Source organism: Meleagris gallopavo, chromosome 23, assembly GCF_905368555.1.
Source record: "Meleagris gallopavo chromosome 23, MGAL_WU_HG_1.1, whole genome shotgun sequence".
In the NCBI taxonomy this organism is placed as follows: domain Eukaryota; kingdom Metazoa; phylum Chordata; class Aves; order Galliformes; family Phasianidae; genus Meleagris; species Meleagris gallopavo.
The window spans coordinates 36793-61060 of NC_139426.1; the positions used below are offsets into that span (position 1 = coordinate 36793).

The following is a 24268-nucleotide window of genomic DNA, read 5'->3' on the forward strand; positions in this document are numbered from 1 at the left end:
ATAATTTATACTGGAGAAATGAGAGAAAGTCACTCACCCTGTCCTGGGCTCGCGAGATGAACTCCTGATGGAGCGGATCTCCAGAGAGATCCTTCCTCACTGGAAGTCAGCTCTTAAATGGCTCTAGGAGAGGTGGAGCCAGGCTCCACCCTTCCTGTAGCACAGGTGAATTGCCTTCACCTGTGCTCCTGTGGCTGACTCATTGCTCGCCTCAGGTGATCAATCAAAAGTTCAGGCTGTGATTCAGCAGCCCCATACAACCCTTCTGTTCTGGACATCCCCAGCCCAGGGACAAAGGGGTCGGACACGTAGTGCCAAGCGCCAAATGCCAATTTAATGCTGCGCAACAAAGCTTTTTATACCCGTACACCCGAACGCCCCGGAAACCCATGTACATCCGTTCCACCCACGACCCACCTCCCACAAGCCCTATACCCGCCCGCATTTCCCCACAGTCTCAAGGTCCTCTACATCAATCTTGGCTTGCTAGAACTAAGTGCCAGACTGTAAATTGGATGAAATTCACTGAAATGATTGTTTTTGCTCTTCCCTTTTCTTCATGTAGGAAGTGAACAGTGTCAAGGAATGAGTGTTCCTCTTCTCCATTGGGGTGTAAGAAGAATGAGGGTCTTAGTGCAAGATCAAGGGTTTGGGAGTGGAGGTGAGACGTGAGCCCTCCATTTCCACCGGAATTACTGAGTGGTGTGTCTGTAATGCTGAGAAGAAACATATGGCCCAGTCTGACCTTGGAATCTGTTATTCTGCTCCTTCTGGGTTTCTCTGCAGAAACATGTCAGCTTCTGCTATGGTAGTAATAATATATAGAAGAACACCAAATAGTGCAAGATCAAAAGAAGAAAAGTTGGGAAGGGTGCAAGCTACAAATGAAAGAGAAAAAAATACAGATGCAACAGTGAAAAGGGCATTCAGCTGTGGAAATGTGGCAATGGCAGATAAACAAGTTCTAAATTCCCCCAAAACTGGTGATGGTCAAAATCCAGTTAAAGAAATAAAGATTTGCTTACCCATCCCAGGGATCAGGGCTCACCAAATACACCAAAAGAAAGGATCTCTAGAGAGAGAAACTTTTCTTGTGGCAGCTAGCCCTTAAATGAGGCTTAGGGAACCTGGTACCACCATTCTGATTGCGTGGGTGAGTTGTGCTCCCAGGGCTGGCTATGTCCCTTCACCAGGTGCTCTATCATTGGTTCAGGCTGTGACTTAGCAATTCCCATATAGTATTTTCCTCTTATTTGGTGCTTTGCATGGAATCCTTCCCTTGTCTGCTCCAATCCAAAATATGTGCAAAGAGAAAAATCAGAGAGGGGGAAAATCTGCACTTCCCATTCCCGTTATGGGTCCCACTCCAGATTTCTGTTAAGTTTTGTGTTTTTTTAGGGGACCTTACGATTGTCTTGGTCAAAAAACATGCATTCAAGCAAAGGGATATAAGGAAGGAGCATGAGTATGCTGTGGGTACCACAATATGGAGGGTGGTGTGGAACTTCCTGCATCCATCCTTGCTAGTAGGGATTTTGGGGCTGATTTTGCATGCAATAATTCGTAAGGGATGAGTAGCATACATAACTGAGGTGCTGGGGCTCCAACAAGCCCATCAAAGTGAGCATCTGGAAATCCTGGGCCAAAGGCTTTGCGGATGTGAATCAATGGGGAGCAGAGAGCTTGCATTGAGAATCAACCCCAAACTGTGCATGGTGAATGTTCTGCAAACATAACCCACGTAAAATTCAGAAAATGATCAGATGATCTGTGCTGCAGCCCCGCTGAATTTTGGGCTTGGTATTGATTTGCAGGCTGGGAATGGGGAAAAAAAAGAGAGAAAAAGGGGAAAATCTGTTATTTTCCACCAGTTTTAATGCAAAATGTGGTAAAACAGACTTGGAAGCTGTACGAGTGTGTTGGAGTGTTTGCAATGGCCTCAGTGCCCTAGGGAGTGTAAGCAGTACTCATTTATGATAGAAAAAACACTTTTGCAAAAATTTCTTCTTACTGGGGGGGGGGGGGGGAAGAGAAGAGGTCCTCTTGTGACCAAACAGCAACCAAGAGCAAACCTGTTTCCCCTTGAGGATTTCAATTCTCCCTATGAATATTTTGCTTGAGCGATTGTTTTGTGGCCACAAGCTTTAAAAACAAAGAAAACACCGGAGGAAAAAAAAAAAAAAAAAAGCCAGTTGGTCAGATGTCAATGCAGTCACCATCCATTAAAATGAAAGGGTGAAAATGTTGTAAAACATGAAAGGATCTGATTCTTTTTTGTTTAAGGTTTAAACAACAGCAACAACAAAAAGAGCTCCGGAGTTAGGAAGCCTCAGCTGCCAGTGAAATTATGGATTGTGTTTGTGTGTCATTGATATTCAGTGAAGTGCTATTGTGTTTATTTTCTAAAGACCTGTAGCCATCAGAGAAATGTGGCGTAATTGCTGCTCTGTTTATCGACAAAGGGCAGGGAAAATCCATCTATGCTGGGAGTTAACGCCTTTGCTGCCAAATCAGGGTTGAGATGAACTTCCTGTGATGCTGCAGAATTTTTGGGGATGCTCCATGCTTGAGTCCTAAAAAATAGGTATACAGGTAGGGAAGTTGATCCCTATCCTGAAAATGATTTCACCTTTATAGAAAGTCACTCCAAGAGCCTTTGTGATGCGATGGGATGTGGGCAGTACCAGCTGCGATTTCTGCCCTCCCCAGTCCTGAGTGCCCAGTTGCATTCCGAGGGCCATGTTGGTTCAGCAAGATATTAAATCCTTCTTTTTTACTTTTTTTCGGGGGAGGGAGGTCTCATCACCAAGGTCTCCAGCTGTTTGCTTAGCAAATGTTGGTATTGATGGGCATCCATTCCTGTGCCATCCTTCCCATTCCCAGCAATTTCCCAGCTAATTGCAACTGCTCTGCTGCTCATGATGTTATGTTGAGTAGGAATAAATCCTACAGTCTTGGGTGGGAAAATGCTCTCAGCACACTGCAGGGTGGATTCTGCGAGCTGCACGGGTAGTGGTGGGGCACAGTCCTTGGCATGATGATGCAGAGGCTCTGGTCCAGTGCTGAGGAGTAAAGCAAAGAAGCTGACCCCTAGGAAGGGTTTTAGGCATGGAGGGAGCTTTATATGTTGATGGTGGAACAATTGTGTTTCCCCTCACCCAGTCCTTTGCTGGTGGCATACAGGAACATGCTGCCTGCAGTGCTGATTAATATGGAATTCGTTGAATGTGCTCATGCAAAGGGGAAAGGGAGTTGGGTTGGAGCCAGCTTGGCACCCTTGGGACACTTCACAGAGCCTGTCTCACTCTTGATACAGGCCCTAAGCCCTTTATCAGTGGTGGCCACTCTGCCTATGCTGGGGCTTGGCTGTGCTGCACTGCCAGCCCATAATGGCAGTGGGAAAGGGATGGAGGAGGCAAAAATCCCAGCGAGTCAAGAGCTGACCTGAAAGAGCCAATGCGGGAGCCACAGAATTCCCAAGGGAGATTTTGCACAGCTCTGGGGAGCCTCAAAAACCCTTACATGTGAAAGGAGGCAAGGATGAGAGCACAGCATCCTCATAGCATTGACTAGGCTATCTATTCCAAGAGGTTTTGCAAGGTCTCTTGGACCTTTGGATGACGCTTGCTTGGTCTCCTCTTGTCTGCTCCATCCATATGTTAGAGAAGCCTTAGGATAATGATGTGGGGAAGGGAAATGCAACCAGTGTCTGTACATAGGTGGATGCTTGCCCTGGGGCTGGACCTGCAGTCTCTATTCCTTGGCAGAGGTGTTAAATGGGATTGTATTGGGAATGATAGCCCGGGACAGGTCCAGGAGCTGCTGCTTATCCTTTGTGGGCAGCTTTGAGCCACCCTGGAGCACTCTGGGGATGGATTCTTGGCTCCGACAAATCTGAAGTGGTGGAATCACCATTCCTCGAGGTGTTCAAGAAACATGGAGATGCGATTAGTGGGGATGGGCTGGGATTGGACTTAAGGACCTTAGAGGTCTTTTCTAACTTTAATGATTACGTGGTTCTATAATGCCTGAGGTCAGCAGGGGAAAGGGGCAGCAGTGGGATCCAGCTGGGTCTTGGACTGTAAAAGGGCGACCATAAGGTGAGAAGCAAATTGCAATACACTGCCCAAGGAGAGCTGATAGAAAAAGCTCAAGGAGGTGATGAAAGCTCTCAGGATGGGGTGAGAGCTGAAGTAGCAGCATGAATGTTTATTGCTTTCTGGTTTGACAGAATTTGCATCTGTGCTTCATGTGCACCTTCACCATGTTCTTTTATCCATCTCAGGCACTGTAGGGGGTGATGAACCCAAAGAACTGGAATAACACTAAATCTAGTATTGGTTAGCTAGATATTAGCTTTGTGAGAGAGCATTTCCCCAGATTCTTCTCCAGTCACCCCATGGTTGATGTCTCTAAGTGTCATCTGGTCACCCCAGTCCCCTTTCTCATCACAACCGTCCCTTTCTTCCTTCTACAGCTTTAGTTTTCCCTTCTCCCCCACTCTGACTTTCTTGACTCTGAATAGAAAGTAGCCTTATTGGTTTTATTTTAGTAATGGAGAAAAAATTTCCCTTTGGCCCAAGCTAGCAGGATGGTAAACTCCAGCCAGGAGAGTAGGTTGTATTTATTTATTTATTTATTTATTTATTTATTCCCCTTTTATAGCATTTCTAATCTGTGTTTATGATGGTGATGCTGACACATCCTAAACTATAGCATTGCTATAACCCCCGGAAAAAAACTCCCTGCTGGATTGAAATAGTGGCTGGCAAGTATTCCCTCCTCACTGAAGCTTGTGAATCAAAAGCCATCAACGCTTTAAGCAAAAGCTTGTGCTGGGGAGGGAGAACTTCTGCTGGAGCCTATGCATATTTTATCACCATGCTTATTCATTTTGAGCCCTTTTCCCTTCAAACGCCGTGTGGATTTTAATTAAATAGTCCTTCACCAGCCTGTTATTCCAGCTTGGACAGCCTCCAAATGGCCATGTTTTCTTCCCAGAATGAAGGCGAGGGGATGTGCTCCCTTCCCCCAGCTCCGTTCCCTCCCCATGCTTGCTGAGGTTTGTTCTCCACAAATGCCACTAATTACATTTGGCTGGCTGGCCGCCTGCTCTCCTGATAGCTTCTTTCATTACTGCTGACCTATCAGTGCTGGTGGGTGTCCCTGGTGTGCTAGGAGCCCCACTTCTGCACACGAGGTTCTGATTCCCATCTTTTCAACCTTTTGGCATAAATTTGAGGTGAGGTCTTTGTGTAGAGGGTGGTTGATCCCACTGAGATCCCACATCCCTGGGATGCTCACTTTCCCTGGTTTCTCTGTGTCCTCATTGGAGCAAGACGCAGCCTCTAGGCCCATTGGGGTGAGCAAGATGCTACCAAGCAGCTCTTGGGCACTGTGCAGTAGGATGTGTTTGGACCAAACCATAGTGGTTGCATCTACGTCTGCTTACAAATGGTTGAGCAGTCTGGGTGCAGCTCCTCATCACCTTCCTGGTTGCAAACCAGGCTCATGTTGGTGCCTCCAGCATCTTCTCCACTAAGCAGTGCTTGGGCAATTTGGTGGAAGGGTCAAAGAAATAAATCATAGTATCACTGAGACTGGAAAAGACCTCTAAGATCACCAAGTACGGTCATCAAACCATCATCTCTACTCTCACTCACAGAATCATTAAGGTTGGAAAAGACCACAACAAGATCATCAAGTCCAACCACCAACCCATAAGCGGGAGATGAGAGGACATTTCTCCACCTCCAAATGTCTCATGGAGGCTCCCCCTTGGCAATCCATCCTGTAATAGCATGATGTCCCAAAATCATGTAGTATCCATAATCAGCATCCATGAGAAGCCATAGCCAGGGGCTGATGGTTACTTCAGGCACCAAGATTTTTCTTTTTTCTTTTTCTCTGCTCTTAAATTCCCACTGGTCTCCTCTGAACAACCTCAGGTACCGATACAAGCTTGCTCCTTCTTGTCATGAAAGAGTTGCTTAATTTGGCAGCTTGCTGTGCTTAATATTTCTTTCATGTATCACATCAGTTTTAAATGCAAAACATGTCTGGATAAGCTCACTTTTTCAGTTTTTGCTTTTTTTTTCCCCTGTGATGTAGCCGACACATTGAAGGTAGCAGTGTTTAACTAATAAAGAAAAGGATTTTAAAATGCTAGTTTTGTACTTCTTTAATTGACTTCCAATTTCCATTTGGATGCTGCCTGGCATATAGTAAAGGGGAAAAGAGTATCTGGTAAATAAGAAATGCGTCATTCACTGTTTTCTGCCATAATCAAAAATGTAAAAATTAGAAATCTGAATCAATGTACATTAAACTATGTAATTGCCTGAGTAAATGTGGTGGGGTGCATAATGGAGCTTCCTGATTAGAAGAAAATGCCAAATTTAGTGCAAGGGCTGTATTTGGTTGAGTCTGTAAAGCAGTGTGGTTGAGCAGTTACACCTAGGGATCATCTCTTCTTCTGGGAGCTGAGCAGAGCTGGTGCTATGGGCCAGGGGTAAGTGCTGAAAGGATGAACAAAAGTTCCTCACCAATCCACTTACAAAAATAATGCCTCAATGTCACAAGAAAAAAACATCATCCAGGTTAGTGTATTGCCTTACATTTGTCCTTTCCTCTGTGCTGCTCTCCCCTACCTCAGCCAAAACTCATTTCGTCCTTGAGTGTAGGATCACTGTGTGCTTTGTGCCTGAAATTTGCTTTGCCTGCACAATGACACAGGACATCCTCGGCACCTTCAACCTCCAGAATGCCACCCCAGGAGAATTGTGTTAATATTGGAGGGTGCAAGAGTGCTATTCATTGGTCATCATGCTGAGGAATGAGAAAAGGCTTAATTATTGCAGTGTGTTCATCCTTGCCTGCATGGTCCTGAGAACGAGGAGTTAAATCTCAGGTGAAACCTCATGCAGAAGCAAATAGTCACCATGAGAAGGGCAGGATCCCTACAAAGCTTGAAATAAGAGCTGTCAGCTGAAAGGGGTCCAGTTGCATCTGTCCCACCCACCTTCCTGGGGATACCCAAAGTTTTGGGACAGCTGCTCTGAGAATGGCTATGCAGGTAACCAAATAATTAGGAGCTTAATATTAATAATAATGAAGTTTTTTGACTCATAAGGCATCATATCAGAAAGATATTGCACATCCTTGGTGGGGTAGGATGAAGGACCAGGACCATTACATTTTCTAGCATGGGAGAGTTGCATTGCCCTCCTCCGTCAGCAGAAGTGTACAATTAATGTAATTAACAAGGGTTAATTAGCATGGCTTTGCCTCCTCCCAAGGTCTCCTAGCACTGGTAGGAAGGTCCCCACTGATACCACCAAATGTTATGGGAAGATCTTCAAGGCTTTTTCCTGGAACAACTTGTGTTGGAAGGGACCTGAAATCTACTTTAGGCCATGCAGAGAGAAGTAGTACTGCGGGGCTGTGGACTTCGAGCTTTGAGCTAATGACTTATGGTGCCAGGTTTTATGGCTACATGAAAACACGTAGCCATAAAACCCATGAATGTTCACGTGCTCTAATTGTGCCATTTGGGCTATTCATTGCGATGGCAGAAAGAATGAGATGAAGTGGCAATAATAACTGGGAGAAAAACAAACCAAACAAACTGAGGATATTTCCCTGCTCACACCCAGAAAATTTACCCTGGACAAACATGAACCTACACTCTCCCACATCATACTGACACACAGTGTGGCACCCAGAGCCATCCCTTATCTCTGAGTGCTTTGAATGCACTTTGTGCTTGATCAAGGATATGGGTACAGGAACCGCAGCAGTGTGCAGCGATGGACATGACAGATGACAATCCATTTTTCTAGCTGCTCAAGGAGCTAGGGGAAGAAAATGCAATTACCCAAAGTGGGCTGTTGGCAGGACACTAGGATGTAAATAGAGCGAGGACAGTACAACCCCAGGAAAAAGAGATGAGGGGCCCCAATGCCAAACCAGCTGCTCACAGTGAGAGCTCTGCTTTGCTTTTGGACTCTTCCTTGGAGACACTGCTTGTGCAGTAATTAGCAATATAAAACACACACCGGCCTCTTTGTTCCCATTAGTCTTTAAACAATGTGCAACAGTTGCCTGTGGTTAATTTTACCAAACGTTCACATTAATTTTATTTAAGACCAGCTGTCTATAAATCTATAGCAGTAATTTACATTGCATTTGTATAAATATTTATTTATATATTATTCTGGGCTGAGGATAAGGCAATGGGTAACAAGGCAATAGAAGGAGCGATACCTTGATGGGATGCTTTGGTCCCTAGTCTCCCACTCTAGGGTGACATGAAGGCTCAATGACAGCTTGATACTGATGGGGACGTGCTCTGGAGATGCCTCTTATGGACCAAATTTCACTGCTGTCTTTCTATGCCCTAAAGCCCCCCATATGTTGGGCATGTGGGCCAGTATTAAAAACCTGCTGTCTGCAAAACAGCAATCTTTGGAGGTAGCTGGGAGCCTGAGTTTATTTGCATTCAAGCAGACACACCTGCATTTAAATACCTGGAGGCAAACAAGTCCACCCAGCTCCAGCTTTGCTCTTTCTTGTGTCCCCAGTGCTGCATTTGTGTGTGTTCAAGTGCAGTCTGTTTTCTTCTTTTCCACTTACAGGGAACGGGAAGATGAGGTGGTGCCTCGTCCTGATGGCATTGGTCCGTCAGTGGAAGGTAAGTGAATGTGACATTGTCCCAATAGCGTTAGTCCAATAGAAAGCTGTAAATGAAGGTTGCTGACTTCTGTTACCTGGTTGTCACAATCTCATCATATCTCAGACCTGTGTCTGCTCCATCCCTGCCCATGGCAGCACCAGGACAACTGGGATCAGGCTACCCCGGGGTGAAGGGAAAGGCTGCAGCTCCTTGATCCCAAAGCGCGGTGAGATGGGGTCAGCCAAGAAACGGATGTGGAAGTGGCGACCAATGCAATGCACCAGGCTGCCCACCACGGCACATTGGAAACAGGCTGGGTAGGCTTTGGCGTGGGTGGCACACTCATACCACAGCTTGGCCTTGGCTCTACAGCGATAGACACCAATACCCATGTTGCAATTGAGGTCGAAGCGGTAGATGAAACCGTTGACGCTCACCATCTCCACTGTCCTGTCCTTGCCGCCTCCAGCTGGGCTGACTGTCCAGATGTCCTCACGGGCTATGTAGCGCAGTAGCACATAGCGCAAGGTGCCCCCTGTCACGTAGATCTCCCCGTCACACACTGTGGCCGTGTGGGCTACAGCAAAGGTGTCATGAGGCAGTGGAGCAACAAAGACCCAGCGGTCATACCGTGGGTCATACCGCTCCACTGTGTAGAGGCACTCTCCACCGATGGCATAGAGGCAGCCATCCAAGGCCACCAGCTTGCAGTGAGGACGTGCTTGGTTCAAGGGGCAGATCTCCCTCCAGATATTGGTCAGTGGGTTGTAGCAGAAGACACGGTTGGAAGGTGTGCGGCCCAAGCCTTCGCAGCCTGCTACCACAAAGAGGTAGTTGAACATGCTGCACATGGCACACCCCTGGGAGACCACCTCTGGTGGCATGTGGCAAAGGTGATGCCAGCGGTCCCCTTTGTCATCATAGCTGCAGAGTCGGCTAGCATAGAGGCCAAGCTCATGTGTGCTGATGTCTGCCACAACAACACACATCTTCCCCTTCATTCTGCGCCGAAGGATGAGGTCCCGCTCACTGGCGTTGAGGCGGCAATATATAGAGGGCGTCTTCAGCACCTGTAGGTAGTTGTCACTCATGACCTTGTAGGCAGCCTCCTGGAGGAAGCCTAGCTTCTCTGCCTTGGCCCTACAGAGGACATCAAAGCAGTTGCCCAGGTCCAAATGGGTGTCTAGGGAGGAGGGTGATGTTTGGAAGAAGTTGGCTTTGCCCACCAGATCTGGCTGAGGGCTTGCTGGTGGCACGCTGGCTGGTGTGACACAGAACCCATCCATGGGCATCTGGAGGTGAGAGTTCTCTGCAATCTGGAGGACACTGTTCTTACGGCTGATGCTGCGAGTGGGAGCTGGGGGCTTGGGGTCCTTCTCTAAGCTCTCCGCATTCGATGGGACAGTAAGAGAGATGGTAGAGTCCTGCAATGCCACGGTTGTTTCTTGGGAGTGAGTCTCAGCGAGCGGAGTGGCAAAGCTCTGCAGCTTTTTGTTGACCCCCTCTGATCTCTGCAGCTCTTCGCTGACCCGCTCCAATCTTTGTTGCTCTGTGCTGACCCACTCCAAGCACTGCAGTTCTTCCCTGACACACTCTGAGCTAGAGCTCAAGGCTGTCCCCACAGAGGCAGATGGGAGAGACTTTTTTGTTGATACTGAATGGGAGATGGACTGGACATAGTAGTCATAGACTTTACCTTTGAGGCCAGGAGACAGCCGCCCATCTCCATCCTTTGTCTTCTCAGCAATGTAGCTCTCCTCCACCTGGATCTTTGCAATCGAGGAGAAAGAGTAGGAGGTATCTGCTTCCCTGTGGCTTGCTGTTATCTTTACCCCCAGCTCCGAGGTGACACTAAGGGTCTGGATTGTCCCACTGCCCCCCTCCTGGCTGGTGATTCCTCTGGCCAAATCCTGTTCGGTGCTTTGTGCACCTCCATCCCCTGCCACCTGGTTAGGAAGTACGATGTGTGGGACAAGCACACTGTGTCCATTCCCACCACCCTCATTCCCGTTCAGCATTTCATTCAGATCCCTGATGTCATGAGATTCTGCCTCCCCTCCGTCTTCCTCCTCACTCGCTGGCAGAATGTTCTCTCTCTTTCGCCATGGATCTGGGACGCTCGCTTGGGCATCACCACCACTCCGTGCACCAAACACCCACCTGTGCCGCAGACCCTCCACATTCTGTCCATCCGGGACTGCATTTTCCCTTCTCCCCTTCTCTTTGCAAGCATCAGATGTTGGGTTGTTGCCTCCAGGTGCTGAGCGGGACTTGTAAAATCTGTATGCCAAAGTCAGCAGGAGCAGAGAGGCGGCAGAAAGGACCAGCTTGCCAGTCAGCTGCATGTCGGACTGCCAGAGCACAGTTACCCACTGGTTCATTTTTCTGTGCCAAGCACTTGAGAATGTGAAGAATCCGATTAATGATTGCTGAGCCCCCAGCGGAACCGGCCAGGAGTTTTGGGCAAGGTGACTTTGAGCACACAGGAGTTTTGCATGGGAGCTCATCGTATTTGAGCAAGGCGGGACAGGGAGGGCTCAAGTGTCACTAGCAGGGAACAGTGACACAGAGCTTGGCAAACAAAGAGACTCTGGGAGAACTTAAGGAAGCACAGACCTGATGGGAGGGAATGTATATCCTCCATGCATCCTGCCAATTCTGCTTCGCTCCATTGCTTTTTACTATGTAATAGTGCTGGAAGGGGAAAATAACTTGTTTGACCCAAGAAAGGTTTTATTTCCCTGTTCTATCTCCCTGAGGGGCGAAGTCAGGTGAAAGCTGAGCACAGGAAAAGAAGGGAGGAGACAGCCTGCAGCTGGGCAGACCTTTGGTCCAACGCAGAGCAGCTGCTCTGTGCTACCAGATGAATAATGTGGCAGCACACTCACTAACAAAGGGTGACAGGAAGTATCCCAACAGCCACTGTGTGAACTCATTTGGTGGTGAGCCTGAAAGTGAGGGATAACGAGCCATGGGGAGAGGGGCTGGGATCTTGGGGAGGGCAAACTGCTGCAAATAAAGCTGGGGTGGAGATGGAAAGGGAACTGCAGACTGAAGTTATGGTGCATGGCAGGAGGATGTGCTCCAGAAAGCAAAATCATTGGGCTAAGAGAAGAAAAATGGTATAGGGAGAAACTAGAGAGGTATGAGCCATCATTTTGAAGGGATGAGTGCTGCATCAGGGCTTATCAGGATGCACACGAGGATGGGAGTTGCTGGAGGTGGAACTGAGGCACAGACATCACATATTTTCCTACTCCTCATGCAAAATGTCATGAGTGTGAGCAGTTCCCATCTGAATTCTGAAAAATCTGGGGAATTGTGCATCCCCATGGAGAGGAAAGAAGGGCTATTGGGCCATCCTAGGCATGGCATCCCCCTGCAGCCTTTGCTGAGTGGGCTGAATTCAAAGGGAAATCATGAACTTCCTTTTCCCCCAGGGGCACTTCTTACCAGAGAGATGGGGAAACCGAGGCACCATTGGAGTCTGGTGGAACCAGGTTTCATTGCTCATGAGCTCAAGGCTGCAGTACCGCTCCGCTTTGTGCAGTACTCTGTTTTTCAGGGCTGTTCTGTATTTGTGTGTGCATTGAGGCCAGGTGCATTTTGGGGATTGGCTAATTGGCTCTATGTGTCATTCAGAGTCCATCCACCTGTATACAGATGTGACCCTGGGGTTTCTCATCTCTTGCTGCTGTGGCTGTTAATCAGCACTAAGATCTGCATAGAGGGCTCCTTATGCAGGGAACATGAATTACGTATGCCTTTGTAAGCAGCCCTATGAACCCAGCCAAGGAGCTGTGTCCAGTAATGACAGAACAGAGGCAGGAGGGCACTGAGTAAAACCTGTTATCGCTCCCACACGACACATCCCTGCCTCTGTGTCCCCATCCCGTATCCCCCAAACCTGGGGGCTTCCCAGTGTTGGATGTGCTGCATCCTTGACACAAAGGCTGCCAAAGCCTCAGCCTGGGGCATACTGCAGCGTGTGGTTTCTCTCATCAACACGTGCTTCTGTAGGGCTTAGAAGGACTAAGAACCTTGCAGGGATTGTGCCAGAACAGGGAACAGCCATTGCAAACTGAGGTGATGTCTTAGCAATTGTCACCCTAATTGAATGTAATTGCTGCCTCCAAATTTTGCTAAAACCTTTTCAAAGTCCACCGAAATTAGGGAACATTGATAATGCCACTCCTTGGGGTTTTCAGCTTGCGTCATCCCTAAGAAGTGTGATTAATTTTTCACAAGCTAATCGTATCTCTTAGGCAGACTGTCAGTGGAGGATCTGTCAGCTCTCATCAATAATGTACCAAGCAGAGCAGCTCCGTAACCTCGCACTCTCCTGCATTATTCACTGTCAGATCCTCAACAACAGGAGTGTGGTGGGGAGAGAGATGGGATTTAATCGATGTCCTTCATAATTCCATGTAGAATTGCAACAGGTGAAGGATAAGGGTGCAGGAGGTGATGGCTGGGCCCAGGTTATGTGTGGAGCTTTTGGTGAGGCGATACCATTCTGTGTCACCCTCTAACACATTGATGTTTGGACTTGATGATCATAGTGATCTTTTCCATCCTTAATAATTCTATAATTCCATCATGACTGCTCATATGGTAGATCAAGTGATACAGCTGCTCTAACACTTGGTGAGACAAAATGAACTCGGGCATCTCTGCCCAAAGTGAGAGCTTTATGCGTACCTTGTGTCATCATTTGGGCTGTACTAGTAACAAGGTGGTCTCAATCTTCATTCTCTCTGCACATTGATAGATATACTGCCATAATGGGGGGGTTGTGGGTTGATGATTTAACTAGATGATCTACAGTTGGAACTGATGATCTTAGAAGTCCTTTCCAATCTTAACGATTCTATGATTCTATAATCATAATCAACAAGAAAGATCCAAGTGTCCCATATGGATAGCAGATTTGGGATGCTGAGCCCATCAGCTCATCGATCCTCTCCTAGTGGTGGCATTGCTCTGAAGCTGGTGCAATAAAGGGGGTGCTGGCACTGCCTTCCTTATGCTTCTTTGTTTCTAGGTGATAACATTGCATTTAAACAGAGATCTGGGGGTCTGTAAATCCCCATTTTCACCGTGAGCAGGCATAATGGTTGTTTAATTGCATTTGGGTGACAGCCCCAGAGTGCAACCTGGGGTTGCTGCATTTCTGACCTAGCAAGAAATATCTGTGCCATCGGGAACTGTGCTGCGTGATCTATAGCAGGCGGGTAATCCAAATAGCATGGATTTCCCTGAAAAGAAAGGTTCTCATCTTAAACAGATACAGAAAGTGTTTGTAACCTACTTTGGAGCAGAGGGCAGCCGGTTTGTAGCGCTGGGGATTGAGCAGCTGGCATCCTTTCTTGCCGGCAGGGATTCGGATGCTTGGTTCTTTTTGCTTCAGGATGAAAGCAGAGCTGCTAATCCTCCTAATTCCCATCCATCCGGGGCCTCTGGAGCAAACTTGTCCCTGCATAGCTTCCAGCCGAAATTACAGTGCTGAATGGTTTTGTACATCAGTAGCAACTCCTGAGCCACTGTGTGTTTATTCAGTTCCTTTGAGGTCTGAAAATTGCTGGCAATGGTGAGTGGTAGGAAGTGAATCTGCTTAATAATAATTAATCATAATAGTAATAACAGTAATAATACTTAGTACTAGTACAGGGCTTTGGGAAGCTGAAGCACTGCATGGCTGCTGGCTAATCCTTCAGAATTAAGTTCCTGGAGGAAAAGGTAGGGGAGTGAATGCCTGCATAGAGCTGGCTTAGCACCAGAAGAGTGGTGTGGGGCACAGTGATTTTAGGGTCTACATCCCCAATGGCACTCATGCTGGTCATGCGTGCGGCTTATGCCATGGAGCTGAGTCCTGATACAGTAGTGCACTGGGGTTGGGATCATCCCTTCTACCAGCCTGGGCGTGCAGGGTTGGTATAAATGGAGGGACATGGTCCCTACTGCTTCCTTTCCAATGGACATCGGGCCCTGGCATCACAGCATAACTGTGCCCCTCTCCCAGACCTTGGAAAGCCACTGGGTTCCCCATGGCGGTCTTAAGTACCCCAGGCCAGTCCCCAGATTTTCCTTCAGTTCCCAACCCAAGCCCTCTCCACACAGGAGGACAAAACATTCAGTGCAGCCTTCTACAGAGGCAGGATTTTTTTCTTTTAATTAAATTGTCCAAGGAAGCCAAGACACAGACAGAAAGAGACTGAGACTGTAAATAGCATAGAAAAAAAGAAAAAAAGAGAACCGATTGGCAGAAGTGTAAACGATAGGTAGAGCTGTACAGAGGAAGAGGCAAGTGAAGCTTCACGTTAGCTCCAGGATCACTGTTAGGGTGAGTGCCAAAACTAGTCTGAAGTTGCGGTGGCTGGTAATTGAACCTAGGCAGGAGGAGAAAAGGGATGGAGTGTTCAGGAATTTCCATCTTGATCACAGAATCATACTATCAGTTGAGTTGGAAGGGACACTTGAAGGCCATCTTGTCCAACTCTATTGCAATTAACAGGACCACCTACAGCTCGATCCGGTGCCCAGAGCCCCTTCCAGCCTCATGGGCCCCCACCTTTTAGACTCACCTCACCTCCAGCCACCACTTACCATTGGAGTCCTCTGTTCCTCGGGGAATATTTGGATTTTCTAAGGAAAAGAACCAGCAGAGAAATGGGTTAAGAGGGAGGAAAAAGGAAAGGGGACATGTGGGGGAGGGGCGATGCCGTACCAAAGACAATGAGGCGGGTGTGGGTGTCAGTGGAACCCAGTGGGTTCTGCGCAGTGCAGCGGTACATGGAGCCATTGAGCTCAGCTGGCACTCGCTCCAGCACCAGCTCCTTCCCAGCGTGCTCGGCACTGCCATCCAGGAGCCGGCTTCCCACACGGGTCCATGTGAAGAGGGGCTCAGGGAAGACTTCATTCTGCATGGAGAGGACAGCAGGATAGGTTTCGTGACCCTCAAGCCTGGCCTCCACTGTCCCGGCTTTATGGCGACATGGCAACCTTGAAGTGCTGGGATGGATGCAGGGACAGCATCACCGCATGGCAACATGGACAACACCACATGGGGACACTGACCTGAAAGCCCTGCACCAAGATCCGAACAGTGTCTCCAACCCGGGCTCTCACTGGGGTCATGATGATTTTAGGGCCCTTGGGAGCAACTGCAACAAAGAAGGATGGGGAGAAAAGGGTCATCAGCCCTCGGTTGGGCTGAACGAGGGTTTGATGTGGTGCTGGCCAGCTGGGGAGGCAAACTCTTGGGTAATTGATGGACAGATGATAGACGGCCAAATGGACAGGTAGTGGGTTGATGAGATTGATAGACAGCTGCTATGGGATGCATTCACAGCCCAGGTCATTTCCTAGCCAAAATGCATCTTACCCCATTCTCTGTTTCCTCTATGGCACACAACAAAATATCTCTGCAGTTGACAGACTTCCCCAGAAAAACTGCAGTCCTTCCCTTAAGGTGCCTCTGCTTCTAGGGAGCCCTGGTATCACCTCCTCATGTAATCATGCAGCTCTATACATCACCTGTTTTGATTCTTGGATGTATGAAGAACCCACCCCCCACCCTCTGGAAAAGAAAAGCAAAAAGGTGTAAAGAGATAAAAAGGCAAGAAATTTAAAAAAATGGAATAAATGGGAGAGGGAGGGGGGAAAGCAAGAAATGCAAAAAACAAACAACAAAAAACTTCTCCCCCCCAAAAAAAAAGCTAAAGCAAAACAAGTAACAAATACAAAAATGTAATAAATGTGAAAAAGCAAAAATGAGCAGCAAGTGCAAAATTGAATGCATGCAGAAAAGCAAAAAAAAAAAATTAAAAAAAAATACAAAATTGCAATAAATGAAAAAAAAGCAATAAGGCAAAAAAAAAGTGATAAATGCAAAATTGAAGAAAAAAAAAAGGCAATAAATACAACATTGCAGCAAAGACCAAAAAAGTGACACAGGTACCGTTGCAATAAACAAAAAAAAAAAAAAAAAAAAAAAAGAGAGATGCAAAAACAGGCAATAAAGGCAAATAAATGCAAAAAAGAAAGAAAGAAAGGAAAAAACATGCAGTTTATGCAATAACTGGAGAAAAAGCAAAAATATACCTTCCCCCCCCCATCAAATTGCAATACATTTGTGAAGAAAACCAAGAAGTTCACCCACCCACAACTCCTGTCCTTACCGAGAGTCACCTCTGACTGCATGGGCATGGAGAGCGCTGGATGCTTCACCTCACAGCTGAAAAGTGCCTCGTTGTCGATTTGGGGGTTGAGTGTCCAGGTGAGGGTGGCCCGTGCCTCCACTGTGCCATCACTGATGGGCACGTGTGTGTGGCGGAAATAGTAAATGGGCTCCGCCACATGCACCCAGCGTGGGAACTCCCGGCTCACCACAGTTTCGGGGATGGCTTCAGCGGTGGGACCCCGCTCAGCTGTCAGCCCCCGTGGGGGTTCTGCGGTGTTGGGGGGCCCGCCCCCCATTTCTCCCTCGGCCAGCGATTGGGGCACCTTGGTGTCATCCAGGTCACGGTGTAGGAGGTTGCGAGGTGCCCAGTTCCTGGTGGCAGCTGGTGGCTCTGGCAGCGGGGTGGCCTCAATGGGCTCCCCATCACGCTTGAAGTACACCTGTGGAGGGGGGCAGAAGGGATAGGGAGCACATGGCCGTGGCACTTGGCTACCTGCTGGGCCATTCCTTTGGACAGCTGTGAGTCCCCAGAGCTCTGCAGAAACATGCTATGGTGCTAATGGGCAGGAATTTACTTTGCTTTGACACTGAATCTATTCAAATACATGTAAAAATCCATATATTAAAAGTTAAATAGCAGAATTTCCTGTTGGACATCTAGGGACAACATGTGTGTAATAACACAAGTACAATTTAAGATAGGTCAGAGATCATTTTGGTCACAGGATAGGAGAAAACAGAACAGAAAAGAGTAGAGGATCGAATGACTGGGAGGGATCTACAAAGACAACTGAATAGAGAGTAGGATAGAATAGAGGATACGATAGTTGGAAGAGATCTACAAAGATCACTGAACAGAGAATAGGGCAGGATAGGCTAGAATGGAATAGAATAATTTCAACTGGAAGGGACTTACAAAGATCTTTGAGTCTAACTGCCAGGTCATAGTGAGAGTACATACACAAAGCAACTCTCTCTCCAATCCCCTGTTCTCTGCCAAAGGATTGCAGGGACCCAACCTATAGATCTTTTCAGAAACAAATTCTCACCAGTGGGGCAGGCTTGCCACCGGACACTACACACACCAAGGTGAAGTTCTGTGCCTGGTAGCGGCTGAAGGGCGCTGGTGTGTCAGCAGCGATCACTGAGATAGATGTTGGCGGAGCTGCATTGGGGATGAAGAGCTGGGGAGTGAGTACGGTGTCCCCATCCCATCCCCAGCATCATCCCTCTGACTTCCTGCAATTTACTGGGGTTGCAAACTGGGAAGATATGAGCTGGAGGTCACTTCCTGAACCATCACACCATAATGTCTTGGTGGTGGTTTGAGCATGGGGTCTGACCCTCCTAATGGTTCCCCCTCTATCCCCACCCAACTGCTCGCTCACCCATCACTCCCCATCGTCACCATCACATCATTATTTAGTCATGACTGCCACCACATCATCACCACCACCATGTTGTCACTACTTCATTGTCCCCACCACCCTGTCATCACTACCTCATCATCCCCACCACCTCAACACCATTTCCACCACCACGTTGTCACCAACTCATCATCCCCACCATCACACCACTGTCACCATCACATCATTGCTGCACTCACCCATCACATTGAGGAATATATTACTGGACGCCAGGACCACCTTCTCCCGTGTGGCTCGGTCATAAATCCCGACGTGACACTCATAGGGGCCATTGTCCGAAATGCGAACCTCAGGGAGGCTGGAAAGGACAGAGGGAACTCACTGCCAGCCCCCACTCCAGCTTCCCTCATCCATAGCAAGGAACATCCCGCTAACAGTGATGGAAATGAGCCATGGATCAATAACTATTAATAACTGCAAAGGCTTCAGGAGTGAGCTGTGTAATGCGGTTTAGCAGCTGGAGTTTACCGGCACTGGCAGCTCCTCAGGAAGGTAAGTAATGGCATTAATGAAAGAAGCTCCTCACAGGAAGTAAAGGCACTGCTGAGAGCAAAAAACTGCAAACCGCAGACATTAAATGTCTACAAAATGCTTATGGGAAAGGCTCAGATGCTATGGACCCGTTTCCAGCTGGGCAGTGCCACAGCTATGGAAAAGTGCAATGGATAGAAGCATCAAAAGCACAAATTCAGAGAAAGCATATTCCCTATGCTGGGCATGCTTTGATCTACATGCCATCTAGATTTTTATATATATTTAGAAACAGTAGAGGAATGCAATGCAGGAGGAAATACCCCAACCAGCTGCAAAGAGCCACCTACCAGTGCAGCATCCCACTGCAAAAATTGGGATGGGGCCACCACACAGCCTCCCATTGGGACATCCAAGCAAGAGTATCATCTGGCTAGTCTGAACAAAAGAAAATTTCCAGCCTCCAAAATGGATTTTCTGCAGCACTCAGGCACGCACCTTGCAGGGTTTCCTCAGCTTATGGGGGAAACAGAGTGGCAAGCAGGACTCAGCGGCTCCTCGCTGGAAGCCCCTGGCTGCCTTCCCATGTCTACTACCATGCAAAAGCCCTGCTAGCGTAAACAAGCCCCCGCTGACGTGAGCAGTCGCTTGGCAGTGCCTTTTAACGGCCGTGTTGCTCTCAACTGGGCCTCCGCCATCTGTTGCAGCCTCTAATTACCCATGCACGCATGCTTTGTTAGCAGAGAAGAGGGAAGGGAGAAGCAGTTGGAATGATTTTGGTCTCTGCTCCATTTCAGCCTGTCCTATTGCAGTGGCTTGAGCTCTTTAAGCTTGCTTGGAGATCTAGATTTGGGGGGAAAAATGGTCCCAACTGGACCACGTTGAGGTTTCTGCAGCTGGACAAGGATCCAGCCCTGCTAGACAGAGGGATGGGATGGTTGGAAGGGACCTACAAAGATCACTGAATATAAGATAGGCTAGAACAGAGAGGACAGGATGGAAGACAGGACAGGATAGAACTGTCAAGCCCCAGTGATGCCCCATTGCACCCTTTGTACCTTGCATCCAGGCTGGGATCCCATGCAAATGCTCAATGTAGGGTGAGCAGGATGCCCTATAACACACCTCTCTCCTCCTTGAGCTGATTTTTTTTATTTTTTCTTTGGCCAAAATCCACTGAAATACCACTCAATAGATTCAAAAAGCAACTTTACGAGCTACTGAAGCAGCCACCAAAACAGAAAGACGCAAGGATAGACCTCCCCACCCCCCAAAAAGTATCAAGCCAGTGATTCAGAAAATGGGTTCTTTTCATACCCTTTGAGAAACAGCTCCTTTCTCAGAGTTCAAGGCATGTTGCTGCTTTCCGCTGCAAAAAGGCAACTGCGTACAAATATTTCTAGCGCAAACATCCTGGACTGCATGGTAATTCAGATGATTTGTAGGCGATGCACTGACAATTACTGATGCTTTTAAGTGCTCAATTCTAGGGCAGCAGAATTTTCTGCTCTCAAATTGTATTAGTTCTACAACACGCATAAAAAGAAAGAAAAAAAATCCACAAAAAAAAAAAAAAAAAAGGAGGTTTCTGAGACAAAATACTGTTAGGGTCACTGTGCCTTGAAGAGGGTGGGTTTGGTACATCTTCATCCCCATCGGATGGCTCAAGGATTGCCCATGATTGCGGTCTTGCTCTGGGCATGAGGAATGTTTTATTCTGATTAAAATTGCTGGTGCTGCCTGCTGAAGACCAATGGTTAAATCCACGCTGAGCAGAAACACTGGTGTTACGGCAGGAAAACAAGGTTGTCAAGTTAAGGAACGTGTAATCCATTAGCAAAGCCTCCAAAACATCCTCCAAACAGTAATTAGTCATGTCAGAAATTTGCAAGACAACCAAAGTGAGTGGCTCAGCGGAGCCTGAGCTACACAGAGCAGCAAAACTCAAAGAGGGAATTATCCTCCTGACATTCCCTGGGCATCCTCTGAGCAACTCCTGAGCATCCTCTAAGGGCATCCCCTGTGTAACAACTGAGCATCCTCTGGGCATCTCCTGAACATCCACGGAGCATCTCCTGAGCATCCCCTAAGCAAACATCCAAGCATCCTGAGCAATTCATTTGCATCTTCTGAACATCCTCATGAGCAATCCCCAAGTATTATCCTCTAGGCCTCCTAATCACCGTCTGAGCATCTCCCCTCCAGACCCATTTTCCTATTTACTGTCCACTCTATATTCACATTTATCCATCACAAAATCATAGAATATACCAAGTTGCAGGGGATCCATAATGATTACCCAGGCCAACAATGGACTCCACACAAGACTAACCAAAATTCAAACCATGTTATGCCATGAGTTCAAGCCATGCACTTGTTCTCGCTTATAACAAAACACAAAGCCAAATACAATAGAAAAAAACATCCAAAACCCCAACAAAATTCATACCAAAAAATTGATTAGAATATCGTGCTTGCATACAGCTAGGCATGGATGCTTATCTAAGGGATAAACCATGCCAAGCCCTTTCTGTATTCTGGACATTTGCAGGCATGAAGCACTGTGCTGCCTCAAGAAATTGACTGTATTTTCCTTGCCACACATAGGAACTTTATTATCTGGCACTTAGAAAAAGAAGCTTTGAAATACGATTAGGAAATTCTAATTTAAAAGGAAAACAAAGTAAAAAAACCTCATGAAAATAAATACTTTGCTTCAGCATTTTTGGCTTAAATTAAGTCTCCCCCTGATGTTTTTTTTGGGCTTCAGTTTTGTTTTTACAACATCAGCAATAAAACAAGTGTGTAATTAGTAATAAAGCTGACACTCTTGGAAGTGATTTTTACTTGGAAGAAACACAAAGATGAGCTCTTACGCTGACTGTTTTATATATATATAAATATAAAAAATAAAAAATATAAAAAATATAAAAAATATATATTTTTATAAAAAATTTGTATATATAATTATATATATATATATATATAAATTATTTTTATATATAATTATATATATATAATTGTTTTTTTCTCCAGCTTATTTCAAACTTTGAAATCTCCACCAACAATACCCATTCCCCCAGGGACACGCAAGAACTTGAGGACAAACCCTTTTGGCTCTTTGGTGACAATGCTTTGCAACATGACCATTTCCTTGGAGTAGTTGCAACACAGGAAAGGCAGCAAAAAAAAGAGGTGATTTCCCAGCACGTGCAATTATCTCATTAGCAAGATTCCTGGGGTCACCAAATCCCCACGGATGAATGAAGAAAAGTACTGACTTACAGAATCACTGAATCACTAATGTTGAAAAAGACTTCTAAGATCATCCAGCCCAACTCCAACCCACCTCTATCATGCCCACTACCCATGTCCCATCTCCACACATCTTGAAAACCTCCAGGGATGGTGACTCCACCACCTCTCTGGACAGACTGTCCCAGCACCTCACTTAATACCCTCAAGCACCCCAATATGGGAAAAATTCCTAAAAAAGGTATTAAAAAGCAGCCAGCATGTTGGAGGATGTGATACTGGAGCTGGACAGCAGCATCAGAACAACTTACCGCACTGTGGACTGGTAGACCAGGTCCTCCCTCTTCCTGTAGTTCTCCATGTGTGAGAAATTGGTGGAGAACATGGCATCAAAGGTGAAGATCTTCTGCTTGATTGTGCCGCCATCAGTAACCTACAAACAAAACCCCAGCTATAAATCTCATTAAGCAAAATCCTCTGGTTTCTGTCTGGTTATCACTGCAGCAGTTGGAAGGCTATGGCATCACCCATCTCCCCCGCTGCTCTCTAGGATTGGCATTTCTAATTGGAAAAAAGCTTTTTGAGGGGACCAGAGGAGGTATATTACCCTCCGCTGCCACTTGTAATGTTTTAGTACAAAAGAAAAAGCAAGAAAAGCAGAAGAAAGCAATGCATCTTGGCCATGGAGATTTGGAGGGCTGTAGCAGCTCAGATCAAGACATTAGAAAGTTAAAAAAAATAGTCCTTTTTGAAATAAAATAGGCATCAAGCACAGAAGTGTAGTGACAAACCCCAGAGCAGCATCTTCATGCTCTCCTGCCCTGTGCTTTCCTCCCTGCTTGGGAAAAAAAAACAACTTTCGTTCCAGATTTTATCTCTCCCCCCTTTTTATCATATATAGGAGGGAAAAAATGCTGTCAGTAAAACTGTCTCCATAGATTTATTTGCTGAGGCTTTTATTACAAAGAAAACACACTATCCTATGGACGTGGGATAAAGAGCAACACAAAGAATTACTGGAGTCATAAATCTCTGACCACTTCGGAGCAAGGGGTAGTTTTCAAGGAGAGATCCCATTTGCCCCAAATCTTATTTATGCCCTGGACTAGAAAAAATCTCAGCACCACACTTGGATCTCAGTGTACCATAGCTGTTAGTGTAATGTCTGCGGGGGTTTTCCAGGCATTATTTTGGAGATAAAAAAGCATCTCAGAAAATAAATGAATGAAAGAAGAAATCAAATGAATAAATAAAGGATTTAGCAAAATCCATTCTATTTTTTGAAACAGCTGCCATGCCATAAATGTGCTATCCTCCATTTGCTGCACCAATCCCGCAGCTGCAATCGCAAGATGCAATCGTTGCATGGTGCTAGACCAGCTGAAATGCTGCACTCCAGATGTCTAAGCTGCACTTTTTTCCCCTATTTTACGTTGCTTCTGAGCCTGGTCACTGCCAAATGAAGGATACTCTGAGTCAAGGTGTTTTTTTTTTTTAATACTGGCTTTGCAAAGGCCTTCTGGGTTCTGATGCTACCCCCATGCTATGGCCAAGCTGCATTGCAAGAGGGATGGATTCCACATCTGGCCAGATGCGCGTAAAGCGAATGGAGCAGAGCAGTGTACCAGGGAGGCAGAGGCATCGCTGCCCTTGGGAGCCCCCACGTTCCCTGAAGATGGATGGCACTGCAGCCCTGTGGGTCCCTGAGGATTACAGGCAGCTAACAGGCTCCTCTGAAAAGGCGCACACAAAACAGTCTCTCTCCGGGGATTAGACCTACTTACAGCCTTTTATCTGCACCCTAGGGTCAGGTTTGCTTTTTCTGAGAGGAGCTACAGAAGAAAAATCGCTGGAGAATCTACAGGGGGTAAAAGCAGTAGATTTAGGATAGGGTGAGGGGGATTTGGCAGCATTGAGTGGTGATCACCCTAAATTGCAAGCCCCGGCTGCAAGAAGCCCCCCCCTGCAGAAGGAAAAGGGGTGCAGGGAGAGGAAAAAGTGCATTTACAGCACCGGCATAGAGCTCAGCCTGAGGCTGCAGGCTGCCTGCTGCATTATTTATAAACCCCAGCAAAGATCTTATTCCTGACAAAAACTCAACAATTGCCACTGTGCTGAGAGACATTAACCTTCTGCTCCCTCCTGCTTCTCCCTCGTTTGCTCTCACCTCTGTGGTGACCCAGCTGCTTACTGCCCCCAAAACACAGCCACCCCATTAATATTGCTGGAGCTGCTCGTCGGGATGCTCGATAAGCATCC

General features: G+C 46.9%; 2 protein-coding genes across 2 annotated transcripts in view; both read right to left on the reverse strand.

Moving 5' to 3' along the window:
• Nucleotides 1-331: 331 nt before the first annotated feature.
• The window catches only part of IGSF21 (immunoglobin superfamily member 21), a 47240-nt gene continuing 23303 nt past the window's right edge, over nt 332-24268 (reverse strand). The window contains exons 3-11 of the mRNA XM_031556617.2: nt 22321-22442; nt 18463-18581; nt 17906-18021; nt 16855-17296; nt 15752-15837; nt 15402-15594; nt 15281-15319; nt 13986-15063; nt 332-3062 (exon numbers count right to left, since the gene is read on the reverse strand). Coding sequence (XP_031412477.1) covers nt 14990-15063; nt 15281-15319; nt 15402-15594; nt 15752-15837; nt 16855-17296; nt 17906-18021; nt 18463-18581; nt 22321-22442 — 1191 coding nt within the window. The 3' untranslated portion in view covers nt 332-3062; nt 13986-14989. The remainder of the gene's footprint in view (nt 3063-13985; nt 15064-15280; nt 15320-15401; nt 15595-15751; nt 15838-16854; nt 17297-17905; nt 18022-18462; nt 18582-22320; nt 22443-24268) is intronic.
• Nucleotides 8110-11335, reverse strand: KLHDC7A (kelch domain containing 7A). The gene has a single exon (XM_019622408.3). It carries the CDS (start codon nt 11179-11181, stop codon nt 8794-8796), a length of 2388 nt encoding a protein of 795 aa, XP_019477953.1. The 5' UTR covers nt 11182-11335; the 3' UTR covers nt 8110-8793.

Excerpts from the sequence above, each read along its gene's own strand:
- KLHDC7A (XM_019622408.3), bottom strand. The coding sequence starts at position 11,181 with ATGAGCTCCCATGCAAAACTCCTGTGTGCTCAAAGTCACCTTGCCCAA.